The following is a 25,565-nucleotide window of genomic DNA, read 5'->3' on the forward strand; positions in this document are numbered from 1 at the left end:
GAGAGTGTTGCACCAAAGTCAAAGGGGCACTAGAGGGACTGATGTATGGGGTGCGGGGGTTCTCCTGACTTGGCTCCGAAGTGGGAAGAAGGGAGCACTCCTTCATTAACAGTCACAGCTTGAGTTCCCGGTTCTTCTGTGCCCTGGATTTGAGGGCTAACCGGAAGTTACACTTCTGTGGACCATGCAACTCTCCCCGGCAGTGAACCCACTTAGACTATCCATTGCTGATCAGGATAGCTTCTCTCCATGTGAGGCAACATTTGAACCCCGGTGAACCGGGCAGGCCCCTCAAAGAAAGGATTTTCCCAGAAGCAATAAAATAATCTTTCAATAACCAGTAACTAACTACTGTACTACTACTACAAATTAACTAAACTAAATAAACTCAGTAGAATGAACTCAGCAAGAACCCGAGGCAGGCACAATGTAGACATGCTAAGCTCCATCTCAGGCTGAGGCAGTTGCCTGTGCAGCCTCATATAGCCTCAGTGGAGAGCACGAGGATATCAGCAGTGCATGTACTGGCCAAATGGACATTGCTGATGAAAATCTTTGATCAAAGACATATGGAATGTAAGTGCACCTGAAGTGAAGCACCCACAGAACACTACTCAAAGAACTGCAATTTCTCTTGCCTACTGTAAGTACAGATTATTACAGACCAGCCAGAAGACATGCCTGTTAAAAATCAAAATAACTTTATAATATACTCTATAAAAACGAATGATATTTCTGCTACTTATAAAATATTGACAGGAATTCATGTTTCTCAGCCTTCCAGTTATTTGTGAAAGTCTACTGCATCCACAGATAACTGCTCTTGGATTGATGCATATTATGGTGAGCAGGTCCAGGAGTGAGGCATTTTAAGACGAAAGTTAATGAAGGGAAAAATACTATTTTACTGTTTGTTTTAAAATAAAGATTTTGACTTACCTATCCAGTTTACTTGCTAGCGATTTTCTAATTTTTAACTCTTCCAAATAAAGTTCTTTGTATCTTTCCAGTTCTGTCTGCGTAGACTGTTTTTGAAAGACACTGTCTTCTTGTGTGTTTTTTATTCTAGCCAGTTCAGATTCTAGATCTCTAATTCTGTGCTCCAACTGGTTTCTCAGTGAAGTATTATTAGTAGTTCTTATTTGTTCTAATGTCTCTTGGGAGGCTGCCTGCGTCTAAAGCAAATAATACAACTTTAATAAATTGGAAGAAAGAGGATTTTTTTCCCAACAGTTACTCATATTCAATATAAGTACACTCTTATTCTGATAGGGAACTACTCTTCCTTAGTGCCATCAACGATACAGGGAGACATTTGAAGTCACTACGCAATAGAAAGATTTCAGCTTAGAAAGAAACTGTCCCTTATTAAGGATCTATTACATTAAAGTTAGCACTACACAACTTTCAGCCTTATCGGACAATAGTCTAATTGAAACTGATCCCCTTGCTGGAGCCAGAATCCCATGTGATCTATACACACGTAAATAATACTTCCAGCATTGAAATAATAAATGTGGAGTCAAAAAGAGGAGGTTATTTTGTAACTTTTGTTCTCTCAACATACTGTGTTCAGAACCACACTGTAGCAGTTAACATGCCTGGTCACTGACCATGGAACCATCAGTAAAAACTCGAGGGGGTGAGGGGAAGGGAAGGGGTGGCGTAGGTGAGGTGGTAGACACACATCTTTTGAGCCCAAATAGTCTACTGGCCGAGGATATAAATAATCCATCCCCTTAGTCTTCCCTCAGTTCATCTTTATCTACAGAAGCTCATGAACTGAATTCCAAAGAAGAGGGGAGGAGGGAAAATCAGTGTAGCTCTGCAAAAGAAATACAAAGAACAAAAGCTACTTTGGTCAGTGTGATAGGATACAATCCCTCTAAGAGTAAGCAAGTTGAGCATCCCCTCCAGGGTAAAAAATGAGTCATGAGGGAAAATCAGTCTGGGGCAGTCTTTGGGATAGAATGACCTGCAGGTGCTACTGTAAGGGATTGTACTCAATTTTACTTTTCTTTGTATTTTTTTCTTCCTTCTACTGTATCTCTAGTTCCCTAACTACCAAACTGGAAACATATGGAAATACTATACATTTAGCTTTTATGAAGAAGAAAAAGCACCTAAAATATAAATTTCAACATGGAAATGAATATGGAATATAAAGCTTAAAGTACCAATTTACAGCATACAGTAAGTAGCAAATAAATTAACCTGCAAAAATAGATTGACTTCTTCTAGTTTTTGTCTTATTTCTTGTCTAGCTCGTTCTTCAATCTCTCTTTTATACTGTTCTAGTTGACTGTGGTCCATCATATTAGTCTCTACTTGATGTTTGAGAGTAGCTACTTCTCCTTCCAGCTGCCATTTGCTCTTCTCCAGCTTTTCATGATTCTTATGCAGTATCTTCATAGAAGACAACTGTTCTCGTAGATCACGATTTGTAGATTCTAACTGTGTAGATTTTTTTGACTCTATATCCAGCTTTTTGGAAAGTTCATCTATCTGTACACATTGAAAAAGTTTAAACTCAGTTATCAAACAGGGAGTTCAAAATTTCTCTAAATTCAATGAAAGTCAGTGAAAAAAAATCACAATAATTTTACAAGTTCATAATTTTGCATTTAAAATTATAAATCATTCTAAACTTACTAAAAGCAGTTTTAAATTATTTTTAAATTATTTTTCATAGAACAGCTTAATTATAATTATTATTATAATTATTATAATTAAATTTTTAAATTATCTTTTAAATTATTTTTCATAGAACAGCTTAAGTTCTCTTCTTTATCAGCCTATATACAGTAGTTTCCAGAAATACTTTAAAAAATAAAATCATTTAGGCCCCAAACCTACAAGCATTTTACCCATGTATTTGGCTTTAAATGCGTAAGTAGTCCCAATGAAGTCACGGGACTATTCATATGCTCTAAAGTAAACAGGAGCATAAGAGAGGGGGCCTTGTTATGTATCAAAAATGCTATGCAACCCTTTAAAACTTGCAAAATTGGATTGTAGGAAACCTTTTATGTTAGCAGAGAAATAAAATATATTTGTGGTAAATCAAAAGGTAGTTTGCTTATAAGAATTTAAAAGACAATGTGAGATCTTTCAGTAGGATCTGAAACCTGAATAAAACTCACTGGAAAAAAAACTGTTAATCGTTTCTGTCATTACTGCATATTTTATGGTTTCCTTGTCCTTTTTAACATAAAAAAGGAAAATAGGAAAATAAATAAAATAAATACTGTGTAAAAATATGTAGACAGTATCAAACAGACCTTCTTATTCCAACTGTACTGATATGTATAAACATAACTGCAAGGAAGGGAATATATACAAATCCTCTTCCTTGATGTTCAAATATAATTTTTACATTTTAACTGCAACAAAGTCATACAAATACTATTAATTTTATTTATAAAAATGCTCTGATGTGAAGGCACTCAAAGCACTAAACACATAATTAAAAAAGTTACTTAATTTCTAAAATATAGTGCACTAGCAACAAAGTTACACTCATAAAATGAAGGGAACAGACTGCAGTAAGTTAGGCCCTACCTAGGAACGGTGGAAATGTTTCTAAATATAAGCCAGATAAGGATAATAAAAGCTACTTCTAGGACACATTTTCAGGTTTTTAACAATAGGGCAGGATGGGCTGAGACAGCTGACAAGGGGAAAAAAGTTCCACTCCCTACAGACCTACCTCATTGCCTGCTTACCTAAAATATGATGGTGGAATCCCTAAAAGGCAGGTGACATCAGAGCCTTAACATATAATAAGACTCAAGAAGATGGTCTGGAACAAAACCAAGTATATTCAATGGCAAAAACCTACGTTAATGCAGATTTAAGGTTGCTTGGGGTGTGTGGTCCCCATGCAGAACGTTGAGTTGAGCAAATCTCAAAACCTCTGAAAACCAGGAAATGCAGTTAAGGTTGTCCATGCAACCTTAACTCTGCTTTCTTTCAGCAATGCCCCAATACACCCTGTTAACACACATACCTTTACTCTGCCACTTCCCAGGTGCTGAAATGTACAACTCTTCACCTCCCTTTACAAGACATTCACTCTCACCCACAGAATTCCATCCAATACTATGGGTGGGGAGGAAGGTTGCCCACATCACCTCTGCTCTGTTCCCCTGGAGATGGCAGCAACCAATGGGAACTATTTGCATGCAGACAGTGTTAGGCATATCTACACTAAATGGTGGAAGGCATAGGGCATTTTTTACAAAGACCATTGTCAGTGGTGAAGGGCAATATGAGAGGATTCTAATGCTTTAATTAAGTTTAAGTGAAAGTGATGGCTGAGATGATATCGTGTTGTGACAGATTTCTGTTACCAATCTGCCTGAGGCATCAGGTGATCAGGCTGAGGCCACAGGATTGTTTGGGGAGGAGATTACAGAACACACCAAGTAACTGAGTTTTTAAAGCTTTATTGATAAAATAATAAAATAACAGCAGAGAGTGCTGGAGGGGGGTTTCCCACATCACTTGGAGAAAGTAAGAAAGCATTAGTGCCCCAAGCCCTAACCCACTTTCATACTCACACCCGCACTACCCGAGGCTGGCCAAGCCTGGGTGTAACATAAGAAGAAGAGGGGGAGGGGTGGATGGCAGTTCTTGTCCCGTGCACGGGTTGTCCAGGGTCCGCTGTTGATCTCCGATTTGCCTCAGCTCCTGGGCAGGTTTTTAAGTCCTGGGGTCTCTTGGGGGCATCTCCTTCAGAGACCTTTGTTCCCCATGCTCTGTGTACCAGTCTAAACTGGCCTTCCGTGGTTTCTTCAGCTTTCCCAAAACACACCGGTTTCAGGGCCTTGAGACAGTTATGTTTTTTCCTTGTTGGCCTTTGCTGTCTTGGTCTTTTTTGCAGCCCCTGCATTTCGTTCAACAACTCTTCTTTCTTACGGCTGGTCGGGGAAGTGGGGGGTGGACTTCCCCCCCTTCTGTCTTGGCAGGTAGCAGAGTGAGTGTGGGTAGTGGCCTTGGGCTGGTGTCAGCTCCTTATTTTCGGGTTTAGCTGGAACATCAAGTTAACCCGTTTCCCACCCCCCCGCCTTCTGTCTTTTCGCCGCCTGTAAAGAAACCTTTTGTTCCGCATTTATACCTTTAACCCTTCCCAACATTCTTTCCAATACATACAAAAATATTCGCAACATATGAGGCTGGTATTTACACAGGGGACCCCGGGGGGGGGGGAGGGGGCAAGGGGGGCAGCCATCTTGTGACAGTGTGAGTAAATGCAAGGGAGTTGTAAAAGGCTGTGAAATAGGCTATGTCTACACTATGGATCTTACAGCTGTACTGGTGCAGCTGCGCTGCTGTAAGGTCTCCTGTGTAGCGGCTCTTTGCTGATGGGAGAGAGCTCTCCCGCCGGCATAATTAAACCACCCCCAACGAGCTGTAGTACCTGTCAGCAGAAGAGAGACATACCACAGTCCACACTGGCGTTTTTGTCGGTGAAACTTATGTCAGTCTGGGTTGTGTTTTTTTTCACACCCCTGACTGACAAAAGGGCTAGTGAGGACAAAACCATAGTTCTTATATTGCACAGTGGTATTCTTTATGGGGAGTTGGCTAAGTGTGTGAGCATATGCCAGGATCCAGGACCTCCTCAATCTTATAGTGCCAAGGGCCAGAGTGAGTATACGCATATTGAAGCATTGCTCAAAGAGTGTAGAGGGAAGGTGGCGTGGGCAACCTTTTTCTTTCCTCCTTTTTGTTTTTCAGTAGTGTTCGATGAAAATCATGTGGGTGAGAGTGAAGGGGTTGTAAAAGAAGCGAACAGCTTGTACATTTCAGCAACTACTGGGTTGGAAGAGTAAAGGTATGTGTGTTTATGGGACATATTGGGCATTGCTGAATGAGGGAACAGAAATATTGCATTGGCTTAACTGTGCATTTCCTGGTTTTCAGAAGTTTGAGTTTTGCTCAACTCAACATTCTGCAAGGGGACAACATATCACCAAGCAAAGCTTAACTCCATTAACAGTTTTTTGCCAATTGATTTCCCAGGTTTTTTAACAGGAAAAGATACATTGTTGATAGGAGTTAATAGTCATGTAGACAGTTGTTCATATCCCGTCCTGCAGTTTGCATACTCAGTCAAATCAGCAATCCCTATACTGTGGTGTACTCCATACTGTGTCACAAACTTCCCCAACCTTGTGGATGAGGAATCACCCAGAATCGACATATTGGCACCCTGGCAGAACACATATTGCTCTTCCCTTAGCAGTCAAGTCACCTGTGCTGTCAGTTCTGTACTTCTGCACTATGTGTTTTAGGAAACACCACATTAATCTACTCCAAGATCAGGAAATAGCCCTTTGCCCTAACCTCCCCAGAGGCTAGTAAAATGAAAAAAAATCTGTAAACAACCAATGCAAGGCTCGCCTACGGTGGCGTAGCCAGGTGGAAAAAACAGGGGGAGCGGAGATAAAAAAAGGCGCCAACCCCTGGTACTGACCTGGCAGTGCTCCAGGTCTTCAGCAGCACTTCAGCGTCGGGTCTTTCACTCACTCCAGTCTTCGGCACTGGAGGACCCCCCCCACCCCCTAGCCACTGCAATGCCGCCGAAGACTGGAGCGAGTGAAGGACCTGACGCCGAAGTGCTGCTGAAGACCCGGAGCACCGCCGGGTCAATACCAGGGGGTGGCACCTTTTTTTAATCTCCGCTCCCCCTGACCCGCCACTGAAGACCCAGAGCGCCGCCAGGTGAGTAAAAATTTTAAAGGCACCAAGTAATTAAAAAGGCGCCACTTCTACTCGGTGGAGGAGCAGCTGCTGCCCCGCTCCCCCACTAGCTACGCTACTGCCCACCCCTTCTGCAACTGCAACCCCTCTCCTTGTCTGTCCTTCTTGCCAACCCACAAGTCCTCTGTCATCAGCTCCTCCCAACCCAAAATAAACATTTTGCTTAAATCAGCTACTGACTATTCTGCTGTTGTCATAAATATAAAGGGAAGGGGTTAAGAAGCTCTGATACAGTACTATAAAATCCTCTTACTTGTAAGGGGTTAAGAAACTCCAGTAACCTGGCTGGCACCTGACCAAAAGAACCAATAAGGGGACAAGATACTTTCAAATCTGAGGCGGGGGAAAAGGCTTTGTCTGTCTGACTGTGTGTTGCCTCTGCTGGGGACAGATCAAGAAAGCAAGCAATCCAACTCCTATAGAGTTAGTATGTAATCTAGCTAGAAAATGTGTTAGATTTTCTTTTGTTTTTGGCTTGTGAAATTTGCTGTGCTAGAGGAAATGTGTATTCCTGTTTTTTTTTCTTCTTTCTGTAACTTAAGGTTTTGCCTCGAGGAATTCTCTGTGTTTTGAATCTGACTGCTTGTGAGATTATCTTCCATTCTAATCTTACAGAGTTGTTCTTTTATCTTTGTTTTGTTATTCTAAGAAAGTTATGTTTTTTAAGAATCTGATCGGGTTTTTAGGATCCTAAAAACCCAAGGCTGGTCTGTGCTCATCTTGTTTATTCTCAAGCCTCCCCAGGAAAGGGGGTGTAAGGCTTGGGAGGATATTGGTCCTTTCCCTAATTCTTTGTTAAATCACTTGGTGGTGGCAGCGTACCCTCCAAGCACAAAGAGTTTGTGCCTTGGGGAAGTTTTACCCGAAGCTGGTAGAAATAAGCTTAGGGGGTCTTTCATGCGGGTCCCCACATCTGTACCCTAGAGTTCAGAGAGGAGAGGGAACCTTGACAGCTGTGTTCACAATAAACCTCCCCATAAAATACGAGCACACGATATTATAACAGACAACTTGCAGCAAGCAGCGTGAGTTATTAGATCTTTATTGCACAGGTGTACAAAGATTAGAACTAGAAACATCAGTGGAGGGCTGTTCACTGGTGTAATGATATTGGCACATTCCCTCAAACTACCCAGGTAAGCATAAAGTGCTTGCATTGAAACCCTTTCACGGTTTCTTCTTTACTGGGGCCTGTACATTGTAATCCTTCCAGACTGCACAAGTACGCAATTGAAGAAAAACAAACACTTTCTTAAATTCCCCAAAGATCTAGTGGATGCCGTCCATTACCGTGGGTAATAACGATCAATTAAGAACATTTTGAGCTGCATCCCAGCAACAGTTTTATCTCTGGCTCTGCGCAAAAAAGCCTACCTAGTAACTTTTTGAAAAACTGCTATCTTTTTCAGAACTTATATCTCTGGAACTACTGTCTCAAATGATCCCGAATGTGGTCACTAGCCCTACAACGTATTCCTGCAAAGCAATGCGAATTTCAAGAAAATCAGTGCAAGCATGCAAATTTTAGAGCACTGTGAAGCGCAGTTCATTAAGCAGGAAGGATAGAGGGACGATGGAGGGAAAAGGCTTCTCTACGCATCCTCCTTCAGCACAGGAGTCTCTGAAAGGTCTGAAGTGGCCCTCTCATTTCAATGTGTTCTTTTGAGCAGAATGAGAACATCTGATGACTACAACCTGAATCAATACTCTGAGATGTGTGAAGTAGTCCATTTATCTTAGTGGGTGTTCCCATCCTTCTCCTGCGTGCTTTTTAGAGCCTGTGAGATGCATCAGGATCTCATGAGGCTCTTTGGGTGGGGAGCTGAGAATGGTTATTTCTTTACAATCTTTAACCAGAATAAAAACAACAAAAATCCCACTCAAAATGTAGCCACCACATTTATAGCAATTCTGAGAGGAATATATGAAGAATGAATTATGTGAGTTTCAAATATTAGAACCTACCTTTGTCCTTAATCTGCTAACTTCATTGTCCATTTCAGAATATCTGTTCTTCAGTTCTCCCTGGAAACTAAACTGGGACACACTCTCTCCATTCTCATATTCCTTTAGTTTCTTCTTAGCTGTTTTTAGAAGTTTCTTCATTCTGCATAGTAAGTACAGTAGAAAGACAAACAGACTTGTTTATGTATTTTTAGAAACCATAGCCAAGCCCCTCAAACCCATTTTAAGTATATTTGATAGACAAATCTGAGGAATCATCCCGTCAGTCTCAGAAATCATTTTTAGGGCAAACTTCTGGCTGCCCCATGAGGATGTAGGTGTAGGTCCTTTTTTCTCCTTCCCTGCCTGAAGAGTTGCATGGCAGCCTGGCTCAACATACCTGCTCACTGCACTTTGCAACAGGTGCTCAATTACAAAAGTGAACAACATTAAAAGTTCAGCATTATACAAGCAATTTGTGAGGTCAGTTGTGCAATCATTTTTCAGTTAAAGTTTAATTTTGTAAACAGAACAAAGTCACGTTTTAGTTTACTTGATATTTTCTTGAAAGTGCTGAGAAAACTGTACCCATTACATTCTTTTTGTAATTCACTGTTTCTCTTCATTTCTTGATCCAGCCGGGCTTCCACTGATCGTTTTAACTCTACTAGCTTCTTCACTTTTTTCCTTTCACTCTCAAACTTTCAAAATGAAAAAAAACAAACAAACATATACACATTACTACATATAGTATTAATGGAAGTTTTCACTTGCTATATATGATACATACAGGAAGCAGACCTTCACATTCTTTACAGAGAAGCTGGAATACATCTTTGTTTTAAAATTTTGATCTTTTAACATAAAACTCTATTAAACATACATTCGTGGCCAATTAAGAAGCAGATACAACTGATGCTAAGTCTTGTTAACCTTATTAATTCACTGTTCATTACTATTAAATATTATTTATTTCAGTGTTGCTCACATCGTGATAGGTGCTGTCCATGTACATATTAAGACACATTTTTGCATCGCCAATTATCTCATATTAAAACTCTGGGGTTTTCATTAGCTGCTATTCTTCCAGATGTAGAAAGTATATTTCATCTCATCTCAAATTTAGATTTTGTCTTGCATCCCTTCAATATGGGCTGAAATGAATAGGCTACTTTCTTCTCTGTTCTCACTTAGGACATGGGATCAAATTGTCACAGTGGAATTTTGGCACCTCCTGCTGTAGCAAGAGATCAAGACTATCAGCTCCAAATCTTGATTATAGAGTGGGCTTTCCAGAGTAGGGAAGATCTTCACAGAAATCCGTATTTCAGGAAATACACGGGGAAAAGTTGCCATTTTATGTTTAACTTCACCACATCAGAGACTAATGGATTTCATCTAACAGTAACCCAGTAGACTCAGAGAAGGCACTATCATGTGACAGAAATACGTATTTTCTGGGATTACCACACTGAAATCTTCAAAATGTAGCACAAGGAGTCCCTTCCATCAAAATGGTGATGCCTAGTGGACAAGTGTGGACTGAGCACTATGTTGCTTTCTGGAAGATCTCTAGCACCAAAGTAGACTCCTGTTTGGATCAAGAAGCTACTATGAGTCTCACTAAACATCCTTTGCCCCTCCAAGGGGCAAAAGACTTAAGCAAATAAGGTTTCTCAATGTAAGTTTACAGTCACTTAGCTAGAGTGGAACAAGAAATTGGCTGCCCTCTCCAGGAATTTACCCCATACTTGTGGGCTCAGTTTAGCATTTGTTACGTTAATCTCACTCATGGTTGAGATTTTCAGGGTCCTGCTGGGATACAACTATTGGGGGAGGTCATGATCATGTAGATGGTACCTTAGGTAACATGGGTCAATCCCCTGGAGGCTTTTGAAGATGAGGGCTGAAATTTTAAGTTTGTCCCCAGTAGTTACAATGAGTTAGTGAGAGGGGAGCATTATGGTGATGTACTCTTGGAGGCCTGTGGATCTGTAAGAAGGCTGCTATGTTCTGAACTAATCAATGTTGTGGTTTTTTTTTTTAAATAGTTTCATTCCTAGTTAAGTATATTCCAGTAATCAAGCCTGGAGAGCATAAATGCTTAGTCTGAATGTAACAGGTTTTGGCCAGCAGTAGGTGAGAAAAGGATTTTTTTTTGGTAAAAAAATAAAAATAAAAATAGTTGTGGCTAATGAGGTATCCAGTGCAATGAGGAGACCAGATGAACATGTACACCATTTCCACGATCTGAGGGAAGACACCCTCAAAGAAGCGTGATGTTATGGAGATGGCAAGTTCTTAACAGTTTCTGTCCCTCTCTGACATCAGCCCCATCTCTGTCCTTCTGGATTCAGTTTCAGTCAGCTGCTACTCTTCATCCAGCCAGGCTCTTGGAGAGCTGGAAAACTGTGCTGCTTGAGTCTGATGTGGTACTTGTGACTTTCCTGATGGATGGAGGAAGGGAAAGCTTGACTTGAGGGAACTACAGGTCACTTTTGTTTTCTTGGCATTAGTGTGATTAGCCTTAATTGTCTCCCTAATATGATTTCCATCATGAGGCAGCAGGCCCTTAAGCGTCTGTTGTACCTACTTCCGAAGGCCAGACACTTGCCGCAGCAATCCATAACTATAGGCATCTGGTTCCAGAGGCAGTTGCTCTTACTGTGGTATCTGCAATATCAAGCAACTTTCCAACTGCCTTGATAGCATTTCTGAATTCTTTCTGTTCTTCAAGGAAAGAATATATGATGTGGCAAGACTTGCTCCACATTTTGTACTCATAGTAGCCCATGTGAGACAGGCAGTTTCCTATGCAAGTGGCAAACTCAGCAAATTATGTTTCTGAAGGAAATCAGCATCTGGAATTATGGCAAGGCAATAGAAAGAATGGATACCTGTGTTGTAACTGTTGTTCTTCCAGATGTGGTTGTACATATGTATTCCACTGAGGTATTCGCTTGCCCAACAAGCTGGACCCAGAGTTTTCTGCAGCAGTAGCCATCAGGGCAGTGCATATGTCCTGTATCTCCCCATAACCCTTCCAGAAGCTACGTAAGTGCAGTGCCACCTCAACACCCCCTCAGTTCCTTTACAATTGAATATGGGGGGTGTTAGGATATCGATATTCAGGCCTGTCTGTAAAGGCCTATACTTTAAGAATTTAATTGTATTCTTATCACTTGGCTAGTTATAGAGGTATAAAAGAAAGAATCAAAATCACTGTCTGCCTGTGTAAGGTCCTTCTCTTACTGTGACAGTCTGAGGCCCTGTGCTTAGGCAAAGATCTTTGGCTAAGCAACAGAGGCAGCCATAAGCTGAGAAGCGACCGGTCACCTCCTCACTTTCCAAACTAGTCACATTGAAATAAGGTGCTATTGGGCTGTTAGGAATACAATCCTGTCCTGATAATGCCTATCACCTCCAGAGAAAGGGAAGTGCCTAGAAGATGTAAAAGGAAACTTAGTTTGATAGCATCCTGTCTGGTAAGAACTCACTTATCAATAGCTGGGATGTGAAATCCTCACTTCTGTATTGTTTTGTCATTATAGTTCCCACTTTGCTATTGTTTGTCTGTATAATCTCTGTCTGGTTCTGTGATTGTTTCTGTCTGCTGTATAATTAATTTTGCTGGGTGCAAACTAATTAAGGTGGTGGGATATAATTGGAACTGATTATGGGTGTGATGGCATCCCCACTCTCCCAACATAGCTTCAGGAGGGGCTATGAGTTGGCGTAGGGCACATGCACCACCTCAACAGGTACTGCTGCAGAAAACAGTCTGGCTCCTATGCACCAGGCACACACACACACAGGGCCAGATTAGGCACCCCTAGGCATAGCATTTTCAGTGCCCCCCTGCCTACAACGGACCTATGTGTAAGAGTCCTGGGTGGTTTGAGCATTGGCCTGCTAAACCCACGGTTGTGAGTTCAATCCTTGAGGGGGCCATTTAGGGATCTGGGGCAAAAAAAAAAAAAATTGGGGATTGTGCCTGCTTTGAGCAGGGGGTTGGACTAGATGATCTCCTGAGGTCCCTTCCAACTCTGATATTCTATGATTCTATGATTCCCAATTTGTGGGCCCACAGAAAAATGGGTGCCCAAGCCTTGGCAGGAGCTGCTGGGTGAAGCCCCGAGCCTGGTGTCCTGAGCCCAGGCAGCAGTGGGGTGCGGGGGTGGAAGCTCCGAACCCAGGCGCCTAGAGCCCCGGCAAGAGTGGGAAGCAGAAGCCTGAAGCCCAGGCACCGTGGTTGGAGCTGTGGAGCAGAACCCCCAAGCCTGGGTGCATAAGTCCTGGCTGTAGCCGTGGGGGCTGTAGCCTTGAACCCCAGCTGCAGCCACCGGGTGGAAGCCCTGAGCCTGGGCGCCCTGGCTGAAGCAATGGAGGGCTGAAGCCCTGAGTCTGGTTACCCAAAACCCCATGGCAGGAGCAGGAGGGAGGGTGGAAGTCTCCGCCCAGGCAGAAGCTAATCTTACTACCTGGCTACTGCAGCACATTGCCTGACAACTCTGAAAAGAGACTCCTGAGGGCTTCCATAAAAATACACAAAGTTCCCATATAAAACACATTTGGAGGGAATTTGGCTATAAACCAACATTTCAGTGGTCTCATTTACAGATGAGCTATAGGTAAATATGTGGAAGAGGACATAAGCCTCATTAATCTCAAGAAGAATCCCACTGAGACAGAGGCTGTTCTAAAATCAGTGAAACAGATTGGTGAATGTCCTTGAATCTCTTTCCTGAAAGAAAGATTTTGGCCAGAACCAAGTCCAGGATGACTCTATGAAGGATAATCTTAGGTAGGAACAAAAATGGAATTGTCCCAATTTAGATGGACAGCTAAGGATTTGGAACAGTGTGCGTGTCATGTTGAAGAAACATTTTAATGCTTATTGAGAACAATAAAACCGCTGTAACAATTTTTATTGCTTCACAGGCAACTGGCAAGACAAAGGCGTCTGGAACGGGGTAAGTCAGATAATACAGGAACCCCAGTTGATAAAGGTGCTACCTTCTGAGTTTTGGCCAGGATCAAGGCTGATGTTATTTGAAGGTTTAGTGACTTTTGGAAAATGAAATTTTTGTATGGTAATTTTTAATAAATTTACCTGCACAGAAAGTACTAATAATGGAAAACTTGTTTTTATTTATTTTAAACTAAAAAGTATAGCTGAGACAGCCATCAAGATTTTCTGGGAGCTCCTCCAGTCTTCCTGCATACAGTGAAACTGAAAGCTGATGATATATAAGGGATTGCTGTGGTTTCTCTCCAGAAGTGGTGCACAAAACACACTAGTGAAGTCAATGGTTGTAGAACTACAGAGCTATGTGACTTTCTTGGCAAACACAAAGAGCATACACCCAAGAAGGTGGATCTATTATATGTTGTAGCTTTAGAGAATCTGACAGTTACTGGCTATCATATCATCATATAATATACCACATCACCCCTCAAGAGACACAAAATCTTCCAGATTTTTAAGAGGCTCTCCGCCTTCTGTTATAAACCTGCCAGCTGACTTCCCAGAATTCGTATGTCACCATAAGCTTGAATTTCACAGGATACTAAGGGTGACATAAAATGAAAATGTAACTATTTAAAATACAGATACAGCCTAAAACTGACAAATTATTTGGGTATTTTTTTTTGACTTACTTGTTCCAACATCTCAGCCTTTTCCCTATCAAGTTGAGATAGACGAACTCCAAGTTTGGATCTGGACTTCAACTCCTCCTCCCACAGATTATGTGTATCTTTTGCAGTCATTGACAGCATGGTTTGCTTTTGGACCTACAGAGTAAGCATTTGCACAGAACAAAAATGTAACAAAGAAATGTCAAGATTATTGTCAGGCTGGAAGTTATAGAAATTTTAGTCACATATGAAGGCCCTAATTATCAGTACAGTAACTCCTCACTTATGTTGTAGTTATGTTCCTGAAAAATGATACTTTAAGCGAAACGATGTTAAGTGAATCCAATTTCCCCATAAGAATGAATGTAAACGCGGGGGGTTAGGTTCCAGGGAAATATTTTTCCCCAGAAAAAAGACTATATATACACACGCGCGCACACACACACACACACACACATATACACACACAGTATAAGTTTTAAACAAACAATTTAATACCGTACACAGCAATGATGATTGTGAAGCTTGGTTGAGGTAGTGGAGTCAGAGGGTGGGATATTTCCCAGGGAATGCCTTACTGCTAAATGATGAACTAGAACTCGGCTGAGCCCTCAAGTGTTAGTTAACATGTTGTTAATGTAGCCTCACATGCTACAAGGCAGCAGGAATGGAGGGAGGAGACACAGCATGGCAGAGAGAGACAGAGACACACACCGTGTGTGTGTGCGTGTATGTATGAGAGAGAGAGAGACCATGTGTGTGAGAGAGACGCACATTACCCCTTTAAGTACGCTGACCCCACTCTAAGTACATTGCCTTTTTAAGTAGATCAGCAAGCTGAGACAGCAGCTGCTGCCAGCAAGCTCCCTCCATCCTGAGCCCTGTTGTGCCCCCCCCGCTCTGCTGAGATGGGTAAAAGGAGTGGGGTGCAGGAGTGGGAGGAAGGGGCCACCCTGACATCAGCACACCTCTTTCCCCCTCCCAGCACAGCAGCTCCAAGGCAGAGAGCAGGAGCAGCACACGGCAGTAGGGGGAGGGACACCTGAACTGCCTGGCAATTGATAGACTGCTGGGTGGTTGCTGCACAGGGAACTTAGGGGAGCTGATAGGGGATCTGCTGGTCCACCCTGGTTCCAAGCCCCCACCAGCTAGCTCCAACAGGCTGCTCTTTCTGCAAGCAGTGGACAAAGCAGGTGGCTGCCAAACAATATTATAAGGGAGCATTGCGCAACTTTAAACGAGCATGTTCTCTAATTCGTCAGCTACGTAACAATGTTAACCAAGATGACATTAAGTGAGGAGTTACTGTACTGGTCTTTTTATCTGCTAATTTCTCTCTTAAGAAGCCCATCCAACAATTTATAACAAGAGCGCGGTCTTGTTACTTATGACTGGGAGACAGTAACAAATAAATTAGAGGAACAAACCAATACGGCCCACTCCAACTCAACTCTCCAAAATGAAGTATAAAGTTAACTCAAGAAACAAAACTAAGAGCAACACTGGGAGAACTGGTGGACAGAAATTGCATGCTGTATTATATATCTCCAGAAAAATCAGCAGGTGAAATTTCTCTATGTCTAATAGAAGGCAGGCATTAGATGATTAGAAGCAAAAATATATAAACATTCACTCCAACCACTCTCAGAAATTTTAATATTATGTACAGATTTCCTGTCAGCCCTACACCAACCTACAAGACTTCTGCTAAAAGACTGCATCAAAAGAAGTCAAACTTAGACAGCCTGGTAAAACTGTTGATGCTCGATCATGATGTAAACTTGCAAATTTCTTGCATGAGTCCCTTACACTTACTTACGAAGTTCTTGTAGACTGACTGAATGGTAATAATGCCTTTGCTTTTTGGCAAGGAGAAACTCCTTATATTGTAGGCTTCCCCAACAATTCCTGATCCACTTAGAAACAGAAAAAAGACAGACAGTTACCTTTTCCGTAACTGGTGTTCTTTGAGATGTGTTGCTCATGTCCATTCCATATTAGGTGTGTGTGCTCGCCACATGCACTAGTGCCAGAAGTTTTTCCCTCAGTGGTATCCACAGGGGACCAGCTCTGGTGCCCCCTCGAGTGGCGTGCAAATGCTGCGGTACAACGGGCGCCACCAGCTCCCCCCACCTCCCTTCCTCCTTGCCGGAAACTCCGACAGTGGGGAAGGAGGGCGGGTTATGGAATGGACATGAGCAACACATCTCAAATACCACCAATTATGGAAAAGGTAACTGTCTTTTCTTCTTTGAGTGCTTGCTCATGTCCATTCCATATTAGGTGACTCCCAAGCAATACCAATGGAAGCAGGCAGGAGTTCACAGACATGTAGATTGCAATACACCTCTGCCAAACCCAACATCGTCTCTGACTTGCTGAGCGATGGTGCAGTGCGCCGTGAATGTGTGAACTGAAGACCACGTCGCAGCTCTGCAAAAGTACTGGATGGGAACATGTGCCAGGAAGGCCGCCGAAGACACCTGAACTCTGGTTGAGTGGGCCCTCGCAATCAGCAGTGGTGGTGGGACCTGTGCCAGCTCATAACAGGTCTGGATGCAGGAGGTGATCCAGTTGGAAATCCTCTGCGATGACACCGGAAGGCCCTTCATGCGGTCCGCTGTCATGACAAAGAGCTGGGTCAACCTGCAAAAAGGCTTGGTACACTCCAGGTAAAACGCCAGGGCATGTCTGACGTCCAGGGCATGCAGCCTCCTTTCCTCCCTAGTGGTGTGTGGTTTCAGACAAAACACTGGGAGGAAGAAGTCCTGGTTAGCATGGAAGGAAGACACCACCTTCAGCAGAAAGGCAGGATGGGGTCGCAGTTGAACTTTGTTCTTGTAGAACACCGTATACAATGGCTCCAATGTCAGGGCTTTAAGCTCTGACACTCATCTCATGTTATCGCCACAGGGAATGCGACCTTCAATGACAGGTGGGAGATGGAGCAGGAGCCCACAGGCTCCAAGGACTGGCCCGTGAGCCTAGAAAGAACCAAGTTAAGGTCCCACTGTGGGACAGGTGCCTGGGCCAGTGGGAAGAGTCTCTCAAGGCCTCTCAGGAATCAGACCAACATGTCATGTGAAAACAATGTCTGACCTTGGATTGGTGGGTGAAAAGTGGAGATAGCTGCAAGGTGTACTCTGATGGAAGAGAGGGCCAGCCCCTGGTACTTAAGATGGAGCAGATAATCTAAGATAGACTTAAAGAGGAGCGCATTGGAGAGATGGTATGCTCCAACACCCAGTGGGAGAACCTCGTCCATTTAGCCAGGTAGGCTGCTCTAGTGTAGTGGTTCTTAACCTTTACTGCAGCCTGCGCCCCTTTGGTTCTCAAAATATGTTCTTACACCCCTTATCAAAAATCAAAATATGTTCTCGCACCCCTTATCCAAAATCGTTGAAGTAGGTCAGTTCTTTAAACCTAGATATACTTTTTGTTTGTATATTATAGTAATCGTTAAAAAATTTATAATGTTAATAAATACATAGGTTTGATTAAAGCATTTTGAGGGTACTTATGTGCCTGTGCTTAATTTGTCTTTTTGATGATTTACCTTCTAAAAAAATCTGGCCTGTCTCGCACCCCCAGAAAGGGCATCTCACACCCCCAGGTGGTGCGTACACCCCCGGTTAAGAACCACTGCTCTAGTGAAAGTCTTCCTGCTTTCCAAAAGCATTTTCTGGACCTCGTTAGAGCAAGCCCGCTCCTCCAAGTTCAACCACGCAGAATCCACACCGTGAGGTGAAGGGGGGCGAGGCTGGGGTGTAGGAGATGCCTGTGATCCTGTGAGAGCAGATCTGGTCGGGATGGGGCCAGAGAGCGGCCACCGCCAGGTCCATCAGCGTACCAAACCAATGTTGGCGTGGCCACACACTGCAACCATGATGACATCCCTCTGAACTTGGGACCTGGAGCAGCCTTTGATGAGCCAGTCATCGAGGTATAGGTAAATCTGGATACTTTGACGTCTGAGGTAAGTGGCTACTACCGACATGCACTTGGTGAACACCCTCAGTGCTGTCACAAGGTTGAATGGGAGGACCGCGAACTGATAGTGGTCGGGTCCCACAGTGAAACGTAGGAAGTATCTGTGACCTTGAAATATCATTATGTGGAAATATGCATCCTTCAAATCAAGGGCGGCATACCAGTCTCCTGGATCCAGGGAGGGGATGATGGAGGCCAGGGAGACCATGCGGAACTTCAGCTTCTTTAGGTATTTGTTGAGGTCTTACAGGTCCAGGATGGCCTGTAGACCACTCTTGGCCTTTGGGATTAAAAAGTACCGGGAATAGAACCCCTTGTTCCTGTACTCACGAGGAACCTTTTCCACCACACCCTGCTGCAGCAACCCTTCTACCTCCTGTGCGAGAAGACTCTTGTGAGGGGGTCCCTGAAGAGGAAAGGGGGATGGGAGAAAGAAAGAAACTGGAGGGTGTAACCCTGTGACACAGTATTGAGGACCCAGCGGTCCGAAGTTATAGTGGTTGTCATAAATATAAAGGGAAGGGTAAACCCCTTTGAAATCCCTCCTGGCCAGGGGAAAGCTCCTCTCACCTGTAAAGGGTTAAGAAGCTAAAGGTAACCTCGCTGGCACCTGACCAAAATGACCAATGAGGAGACAAGATACTTTCAAAAGCTGGGAGGAGGGAGAGAAACAAAGGGTTTGTGCGTCTGTCTGTAGTCGTCTTGGCCAGGGACAGAACAGGAATGGAGCCTTAGAACTTTTAGTAAGTAATCTAGCTAGGTATGTGTTAGATTATGATTTCTTTAAATGGCTGAGAAAAGAATTGTGCTGAATAGAATAACTATTTCTGTCTGTGTATCTTTTTTGTAACTTAAGGTTTTGCCTAGAGGGGTTCTCTATGTTTTTGAATCTAATTACCCTGTAAGATATCTACCATCCTGATTTTACAGGGGGGATTTCTTTATTTCTATTTACTTCTATTTTTTATTAAAAGTCTTCTTGTAAAACACTGAATGCTTTTTCATTGTTCTCAGATCCAAGGGTTTGGGTCTGTGGTCACCTATGCAAATTGGTGAGGCTTTTTATCCAACATTTCCCAGGAAAGGGGGAGTGCAAGTGTTGGGAGGATTGTTCATTGTTCTTAAGATCCAAGGGTCTGGGTCTGTAGTCACCTAGGCGAATTGGTGAGGCTTTTTACCAAACCTTGTCCAGGAAGTAGGGTGCAAGGTTTTGGGAAGTATTTTGGGGGGAAGGACGCGTCCAAACAGCTCTTCCCCAGTAACCAGTATTAGTTTGGTGGTGGTAGCGGCCATTCCAAGGATAACGGGGGTAATATTTTGTACCTTGGGGAAGTTTTGACCTAAGCTGGTAAAGATAAGCTTAGGAGGTTTTTCATGCAGGTCCCCACATCTGTACCCTAGAGTTCAGAGTGGGGGAGGAACCTTGACATGGTGGCACAGTGGTGGGATTAACCTGAAATCATTTTGAGATCCAGTTGAGATTTTTTTGAACTAGAAATACAGATTTTAAAAAGGAATTTTTAGGAAGTCCAGAAGGCAGCTTTGAAACTGAAAGCAGCTTGGTTTCTCTCTGCTTTGTGGCCAAGCAGAGACAAAAGGGGATTATCTTGTGAATTGCAGGTTTCATTTGCCTGGAGGCAGGGTACTTAACTCCTGCAGGGAAATTCACAGTCTTCCAACCCAGAGGTTTTTTTTTTTTTTCTTTTCTTCCTAAAAGTAAATAGGGGGTGTGTGCTCTACCCATTTGCCTGGAGACCAAAGTGGCAGGGTTTTTTTTAGGATTTTGATTTTTTTTTTTTGTTTTACAAGGAGCACAGGTTTGAAAAGAAATTTTTTTTTTTTCTTCGTTGGGCTGGGTAAGCAGGTTTCCAAGTAGTTGGAGGTTTTTTGCTTTAATTTGGGCCCAGAGCAGAGACAAGGGAATTGTCTTTTTCTGTAGGCTGACAATCACTATCAGAGAATAGGTATTCTATTCCAGCACAGCAAAATTTTACAGCCAAGTTTTGTTTGTTTATTTCTAAACCTCAGGTGTAAAGTTAGTTAAAAACAGAGAGGTTAGAATGACCAAATCCTCAGCTCGACTACAGCTGGAATTAGCCAAATTTCAGGCTGAGGAAAAACAAAGGGAACATGAAAGACAGATAGAACTCATGCGGCTGGAGAAGGAGGTACAGGAGGCTGCCCACAAGAGGGAAATGGAGGCAAGGAAGCATGTGGAGGAGATGGAGAGGATAAAGGCCCAGCAGAATATACCAACAAACCCTAGCAATCCTTCTCCAGGTACCACTTCCCATCCCAGAAAGTTCCCCACCTACAAGGCAGGTGATGATACTGAGGCCTTCTTAGAAAACTTCGAAAGGGCCTGCCTTGGGTACAACATCTCTACTGACCAATACATGGTAGAGCTGAGGCCGCAGCTCAGTGGACCCTTAGCTGAGGTGGCAGCTGAAATGCCTAAAGAACACATGAACAAGTATGAACTGTTTAAATCCAAGGCGAGAGTCAGAATGGGGATAACACCCGAGCAGTCTCGTCGGAGGTTCAGAGCCCTAAGGTGGAAACCAGACATGTCATTTACCCGACATGCCTACCACATTGTAAAACATTGGGATGCCTGGATATCAGGAGCAAGTGTTGAATCTCCAGTAAATTTGCCCTTCCTAATGCAAATGGAACAATTCTTAGAGGGTGTTCCTGAGGAAATAGAAAGATACATCCTAGATGGGAAACCCAAAACTGTAATCGAGGCAGGAGAGATTGGAGCCAGATGGGTGGAGGTGGCAGAGAAGAAGAAAACTGGTCGCAGTTGGAGCGGAGACCAGAAGGGACCACCCCAGACCACACCCTATTACCGGGGGCCGCCCAAAGCCCCACCTACCTCCCAAAGAACCCTCCAGACCCCTTATCGTCCCACCACCCCGTTCTCCAGCAACCCTCCTCGTCCCAGTGACCCGTCAGCTGGACGATGTTTTAAGTGTAACGAGCTGGGGCATGTAAAGGCCAACTGCCCCAAGAACCCCAACAGATTACAGTTCATTGCACCGGAATCACACCAGAGGTCCACAGGCCCAGATACCTCCCAGATACCCTTGGAGCGGAGGGAAACTGTGAGTGTGGGCGGGAAGAAGGTCACCGCGTGGAGGGACACCGGAGCACAAGTGTCAGCTATCCATGCTTCCTTAGTGGACCCCAATTTAATCAACCCAGAGATCCAAGTGACGATTCAACCCTTCAAGTCCAACTCTTTCAATTTGCCTACAGCCAAGTTGCCTGTCCAGTACAAGGGCTGGTCAGGAATGTGGACTTTTGCAGTCTATGATGATTATCCCATCCCCATGCTGTTGGGGGAAGACTTGGCCAATCATGTGAAGCAGGCCAAGAGGGTGGGAATGGTCACCCGCAACCAGGCTAAACAAGCCGTGAGGCCTAGCTCTGTTCCGGAAACTTCTATCAGGACCCAGTCAGAGGTGATGGACCTGGACCCCAGGCCAATGTCTGCAACAGCAGTAGTGGATCCAGTCCCAGAGACCCAGACGGAACCAGTCCCAGAACCGGAACCAGCCGAACAACCAACACCAGACCCCGTGTCAGCACTGAATCCAGTACTTGCAACCTCAACACCAGAGGGCCCCACCGAACCTGAACTGGCAGCAGCCGATAACCCTACACAAGAGGCTCAGCCGGAGCCTGAATCCCAACATAGTGCACCAGCGGAGAGCGGTTCACAGTCAACAGAAACAGCTCCATCCCCTATATCGCTTCCAGAGGGACCAAGCCTAGGTCCACAATCCCATGAGGAACTGATGTCTCCAGCATCAAGGGAACAGTTCCAGACCGAACAGGAAGCAGATGAAAGCCTCCAGAGAGCTTGGACGGCGGCACGGAGCAACCCACCGCCTCTCAGCTCTTCTAATCGATCCAGGTTTGTTGTAGAAAGAGGACTTTTATACCAGGAAACTCTTTCTGGGGGACACCAGGAAGACTGGCATCCTCAGAGACAGTTGGTAGTTCCAACTAAATACCGGGCCAAGCTCTTGAGCTTAGCCCATGATCACCCTAGTGGCCATGCTGGGGTGAACAGGACCAAAGACCGTTTGGGGGGGTCATTCCACTGGGAGGGAATGGGCAAGGATGTTTCTACCTATGTCCAGTCTTGTGAGGTGTGCCAAAGAGTGGGAAAACCCCAAGACCAGGTCAAAGCTCCTCTCCAGCCACTCCCCATCATTGAAGTTCCATTTCAGCGAGTAGCTGTGGATATTCTGGGTCCTTTTCCGAAAAAGACACCCAGAGGAAAGCAGTACATACTGACTTTCATGGATTTTGCCACCCGATGGCCGGAAGCAGTAGCTCTAAGCAACACCAGGGCTAAAAGTGTGTGCCAGGCACTAGCAGACATTTTTGCCAGGGTAGGTTGGCCCTCCGACATCCTCACAGATGCAGGGACTAATTTCCTGGCAGGAACTATGAAAAACCTTTGGGAAGCTCATGGGGTAAATCACTTGGTTGCCACTCCTTACCATCATCAAACAAATGGCATGGTGGAGAAGTTTAATGGAACTTTGGGGGCCATGATACGTAAATTCGTAAATGAGCACTCCAATGATTGGGACCTAGTATTGCAGCAGTTGCTCTTTGCCTACAGAGCTGTACCACATCCCAGTTTAGGGTTTTCCCCATTTGAACTTGTATATGGCCGTGAGGTTAAGGGGCCATTGCAGTTGGTGAAGCAGCAATGGGAGGGATTTACACCTTCTCCAGGAACTAACATTCTGGACTTTGTAACCAACCGACAAAACACCCTCCGAACCTCTTTAGCCCTTGCTAGAGAAAACTTACAGGATGCTCAAAAAGAGCAAAAAGCCTGGTATGATAAAAATGCCAGAGAGCGTTCCTTCAAAGTAGGAGACCAGGTCATGGTCTTAAAGGCGCTCCAGGCCCATAAAATGGAAGCATCGTGGGAAGGGCCATTCGTGGTCCAGGAGCGCCTGGGAGCTGTTAATTATCTCATAGCATTCCCCACCTCCAACCGAAAGCCTAAGGTGTACCATATTAATTCTCTAAAGCCCTTTTATTCCAGAGAATTAAAGGTTTGTCAGTTTACAGCCCAGGGAGGAGACGACGCTGAGTGGCCTGAAGGTGTTTACTACGAAGGGAAATGTGCTGGTGGTGTGGAAGAGGTGAACCTCTCCATGACCCTTGGGCGTATGCAGCGACAGCAGATCCAGGAGCTGTGCACTAGCTACGCGCCAACGTTCTCAGCCACCCCAGGACTGACTGAACGGGCATACCACTCCATTGACACAGGTAATGCTCACCCAATTAGGGTCCACCCTTACCGGGTGTCTCCTCAAGCTAAAACTGCTATAGAACGGGAGATCCAGGATATGTTACATATGGGTGTAATCCGCCCCTCTGAAAGTGCATGGGCATCTCCAGTGGTTCTAGTTCCCAAACCAGATGGGGAAATACGTTTTTGCGTGGACTACCGTAAGCTAAATGCTGTAACTCGCCCAGACAACTATCCCATGCCACGCACAGATGAACTATTAGAGAAACTGGGAAGGGCCCAGTTCATCTCTACCTTGGACTTAACCAAGGGGTACTGGCAGGTACCGCTAGATGAATCTGCCAAGGAAAGGTCAGCCTTCATCACACATCTCGGGCTGTATGAATTTAATGTACTCCCTTTCGGGCTGCGAAATGCACCCGCCACTTTCCAAAGACTTGTAGATGGTCTCCTAGCGGGATTAGGAGAATATGCAGTCGCCTACCTTGACGATGTGGCCATATTTTCGGATTCCTGGGCAGACCACCTGGAACATCTACAAAAAGTCCTTGAGCGCATAAGGGAGGCAGGACTAACTGTTAAGGCTAAGAAGTGTCAAATAGGCCTAAACAGAGTGACTTACCTTGGACACCAGGTGGGTCAAGGAACTATCAGCCCCCTACAGGCCAAAGTGGATGCTATCCAAAAGTGGCCTGTCCCAAAGTCAAAGAAACAGGTTCAATCCTTCTTAGGCTTGGCCGGTTATTACAGACGATTTGTACCGCACTACAGCCAAATCGCTGCCCCACTGACAGACCTAACCAAAAAGAAACAGCCAAATGCTGTTCAGTGGACCGGAAGGTGTCAGAAGGCCTTTAACAAGCTTAAAGCGACACTCATGTCTGACCCTGTACTAAGGGCCCCAGACTTTGACAAACCGTTCCTAGTAACCACAGATGCATCCGAGCGTGGTGTGGGAGCAGTTTTAATGCAGAAAGGACCTGATCAAGAATTCCACCCTGTAGTGTTTCTCAGCAAAAAACTGTCTGAGAGGGAAAGCAACTGGTCAGTCACTGAAAAAGAATGTTATGCCATTGTCTACGCTCTGGAAAAGCTACGCCCATATGTTTGGGGACGGCGTTTCCACCTGCAAACCGACCATGCTGCACTAAAGTGGCTTCACACCGTCAAAGAAACTAACAGAAAACTTCTTCGGTGGAGTTTAGCTCTCCAAGATTTTGATTTCGACATCCAACACATCTCAGGAGCTTCTAACAAAGTGGCTGATGCACTCTCCCGTGAAAGTTTCCCAGAATCAACTGGTTAAAATCGTCCTTGAGATGTGGAAAATATTGTTAGTCTTTATGTACTTGGTAGTATATTTAGAGATGCATGTGTCTTATTAACTCTGTTTTCCTAGAGCTCCAGGAAGAAATCCCAGCCAGTGTTTCACCCTAGCTGAGATTTGGGGGGCGTGTCATAAATATAAAGGGAAGGGTAAACCCCTTTGAAATCCCTCCTGGCCAGGGGAAAGCTCCTCTCACCTGTAAAGGGTTAAGAAGCTAAAGGTAACCTCGCTGGCACCTGACCAAAATGACCAATGAGGAGACAAGATACTTTCAAAAGCTGGGAGGAGGGAGAGAAACAAAGGGTTTGTGCGTCTGTCTGTAGTCGTCTTGGCCAGGGACAGAACAGGAATGGAGCCTTAGAACTTTTAGTAAGTAATCTAGCTAGGTATGTGTTAGATTATGATTTCTTTAAATGGCTGAGAAAAGAATTGTGCTGAATAGAATAACTATTTCTGTCTGTGTATCTTTTTTGTAACTTAAGGTTTTGCCTAGAGGGGTTCTCTATGTTTTTGAATCTAATTACCCTGTAAGATATCTACCATCCTGATTTTACAGGGGGGATTTCTTTATTTCTATTTACTTCTATTTTTTATTAAAAGTCTTCTTGT

The 25,565-nt window shown here is 44.1% G+C and overlaps 1 protein-coding gene across 19 annotated transcripts in view; it reads right to left on the minus strand.

The window, feature by feature from the left end:
* The window catches only part of ANKRD26 (ankyrin repeat domain containing 26), a 197,220-nt gene that overhangs the window by 36,394 nt on the left and 135,261 nt on the right, over positions 1 to 25,565 (minus strand). For 16 of the 19 annotated variants that reach the window (XR_012156802.1, XR_012156803.1, XR_012156804.1 and 13 more), the window contains 5 exons: positions 14,374 to 14,508; positions 9,301 to 9,413; positions 8,734 to 8,875; positions 2,215 to 2,505; positions 940 to 1,175 (listed from right to left, as the gene is read on the minus strand). Coding sequence is in view for 16 of the 19 variants with exons in the window: in XM_073328178.1 (XP_073184279.1) it covers positions 940 to 1,175; positions 2,215 to 2,505; positions 8,734 to 8,875; positions 9,301 to 9,413; positions 14,374 to 14,508 (917 nt within the window). In the remaining 3 variants the exon portion in view is untranslated. Of the gene's footprint in view, positions 1 to 939; positions 1,176 to 2,214; positions 2,506 to 8,733; positions 8,876 to 9,265; positions 9,414 to 14,373; positions 14,509 to 25,565 lie in introns of those variants that run through there. The other 3 variants (XM_073328182.1, XM_073328180.1, XM_073328183.1) reach the window with 3 other exon arrangements.

This window comes from Lepidochelys kempii, chromosome 1 (assembly GCF_965140265.1).
Source record: "Lepidochelys kempii isolate rLepKem1 chromosome 1, rLepKem1.hap2, whole genome shotgun sequence".
Lineage (NCBI taxonomy): Eukaryota > Metazoa > Chordata > Testudines > Cheloniidae > Lepidochelys > Lepidochelys kempii.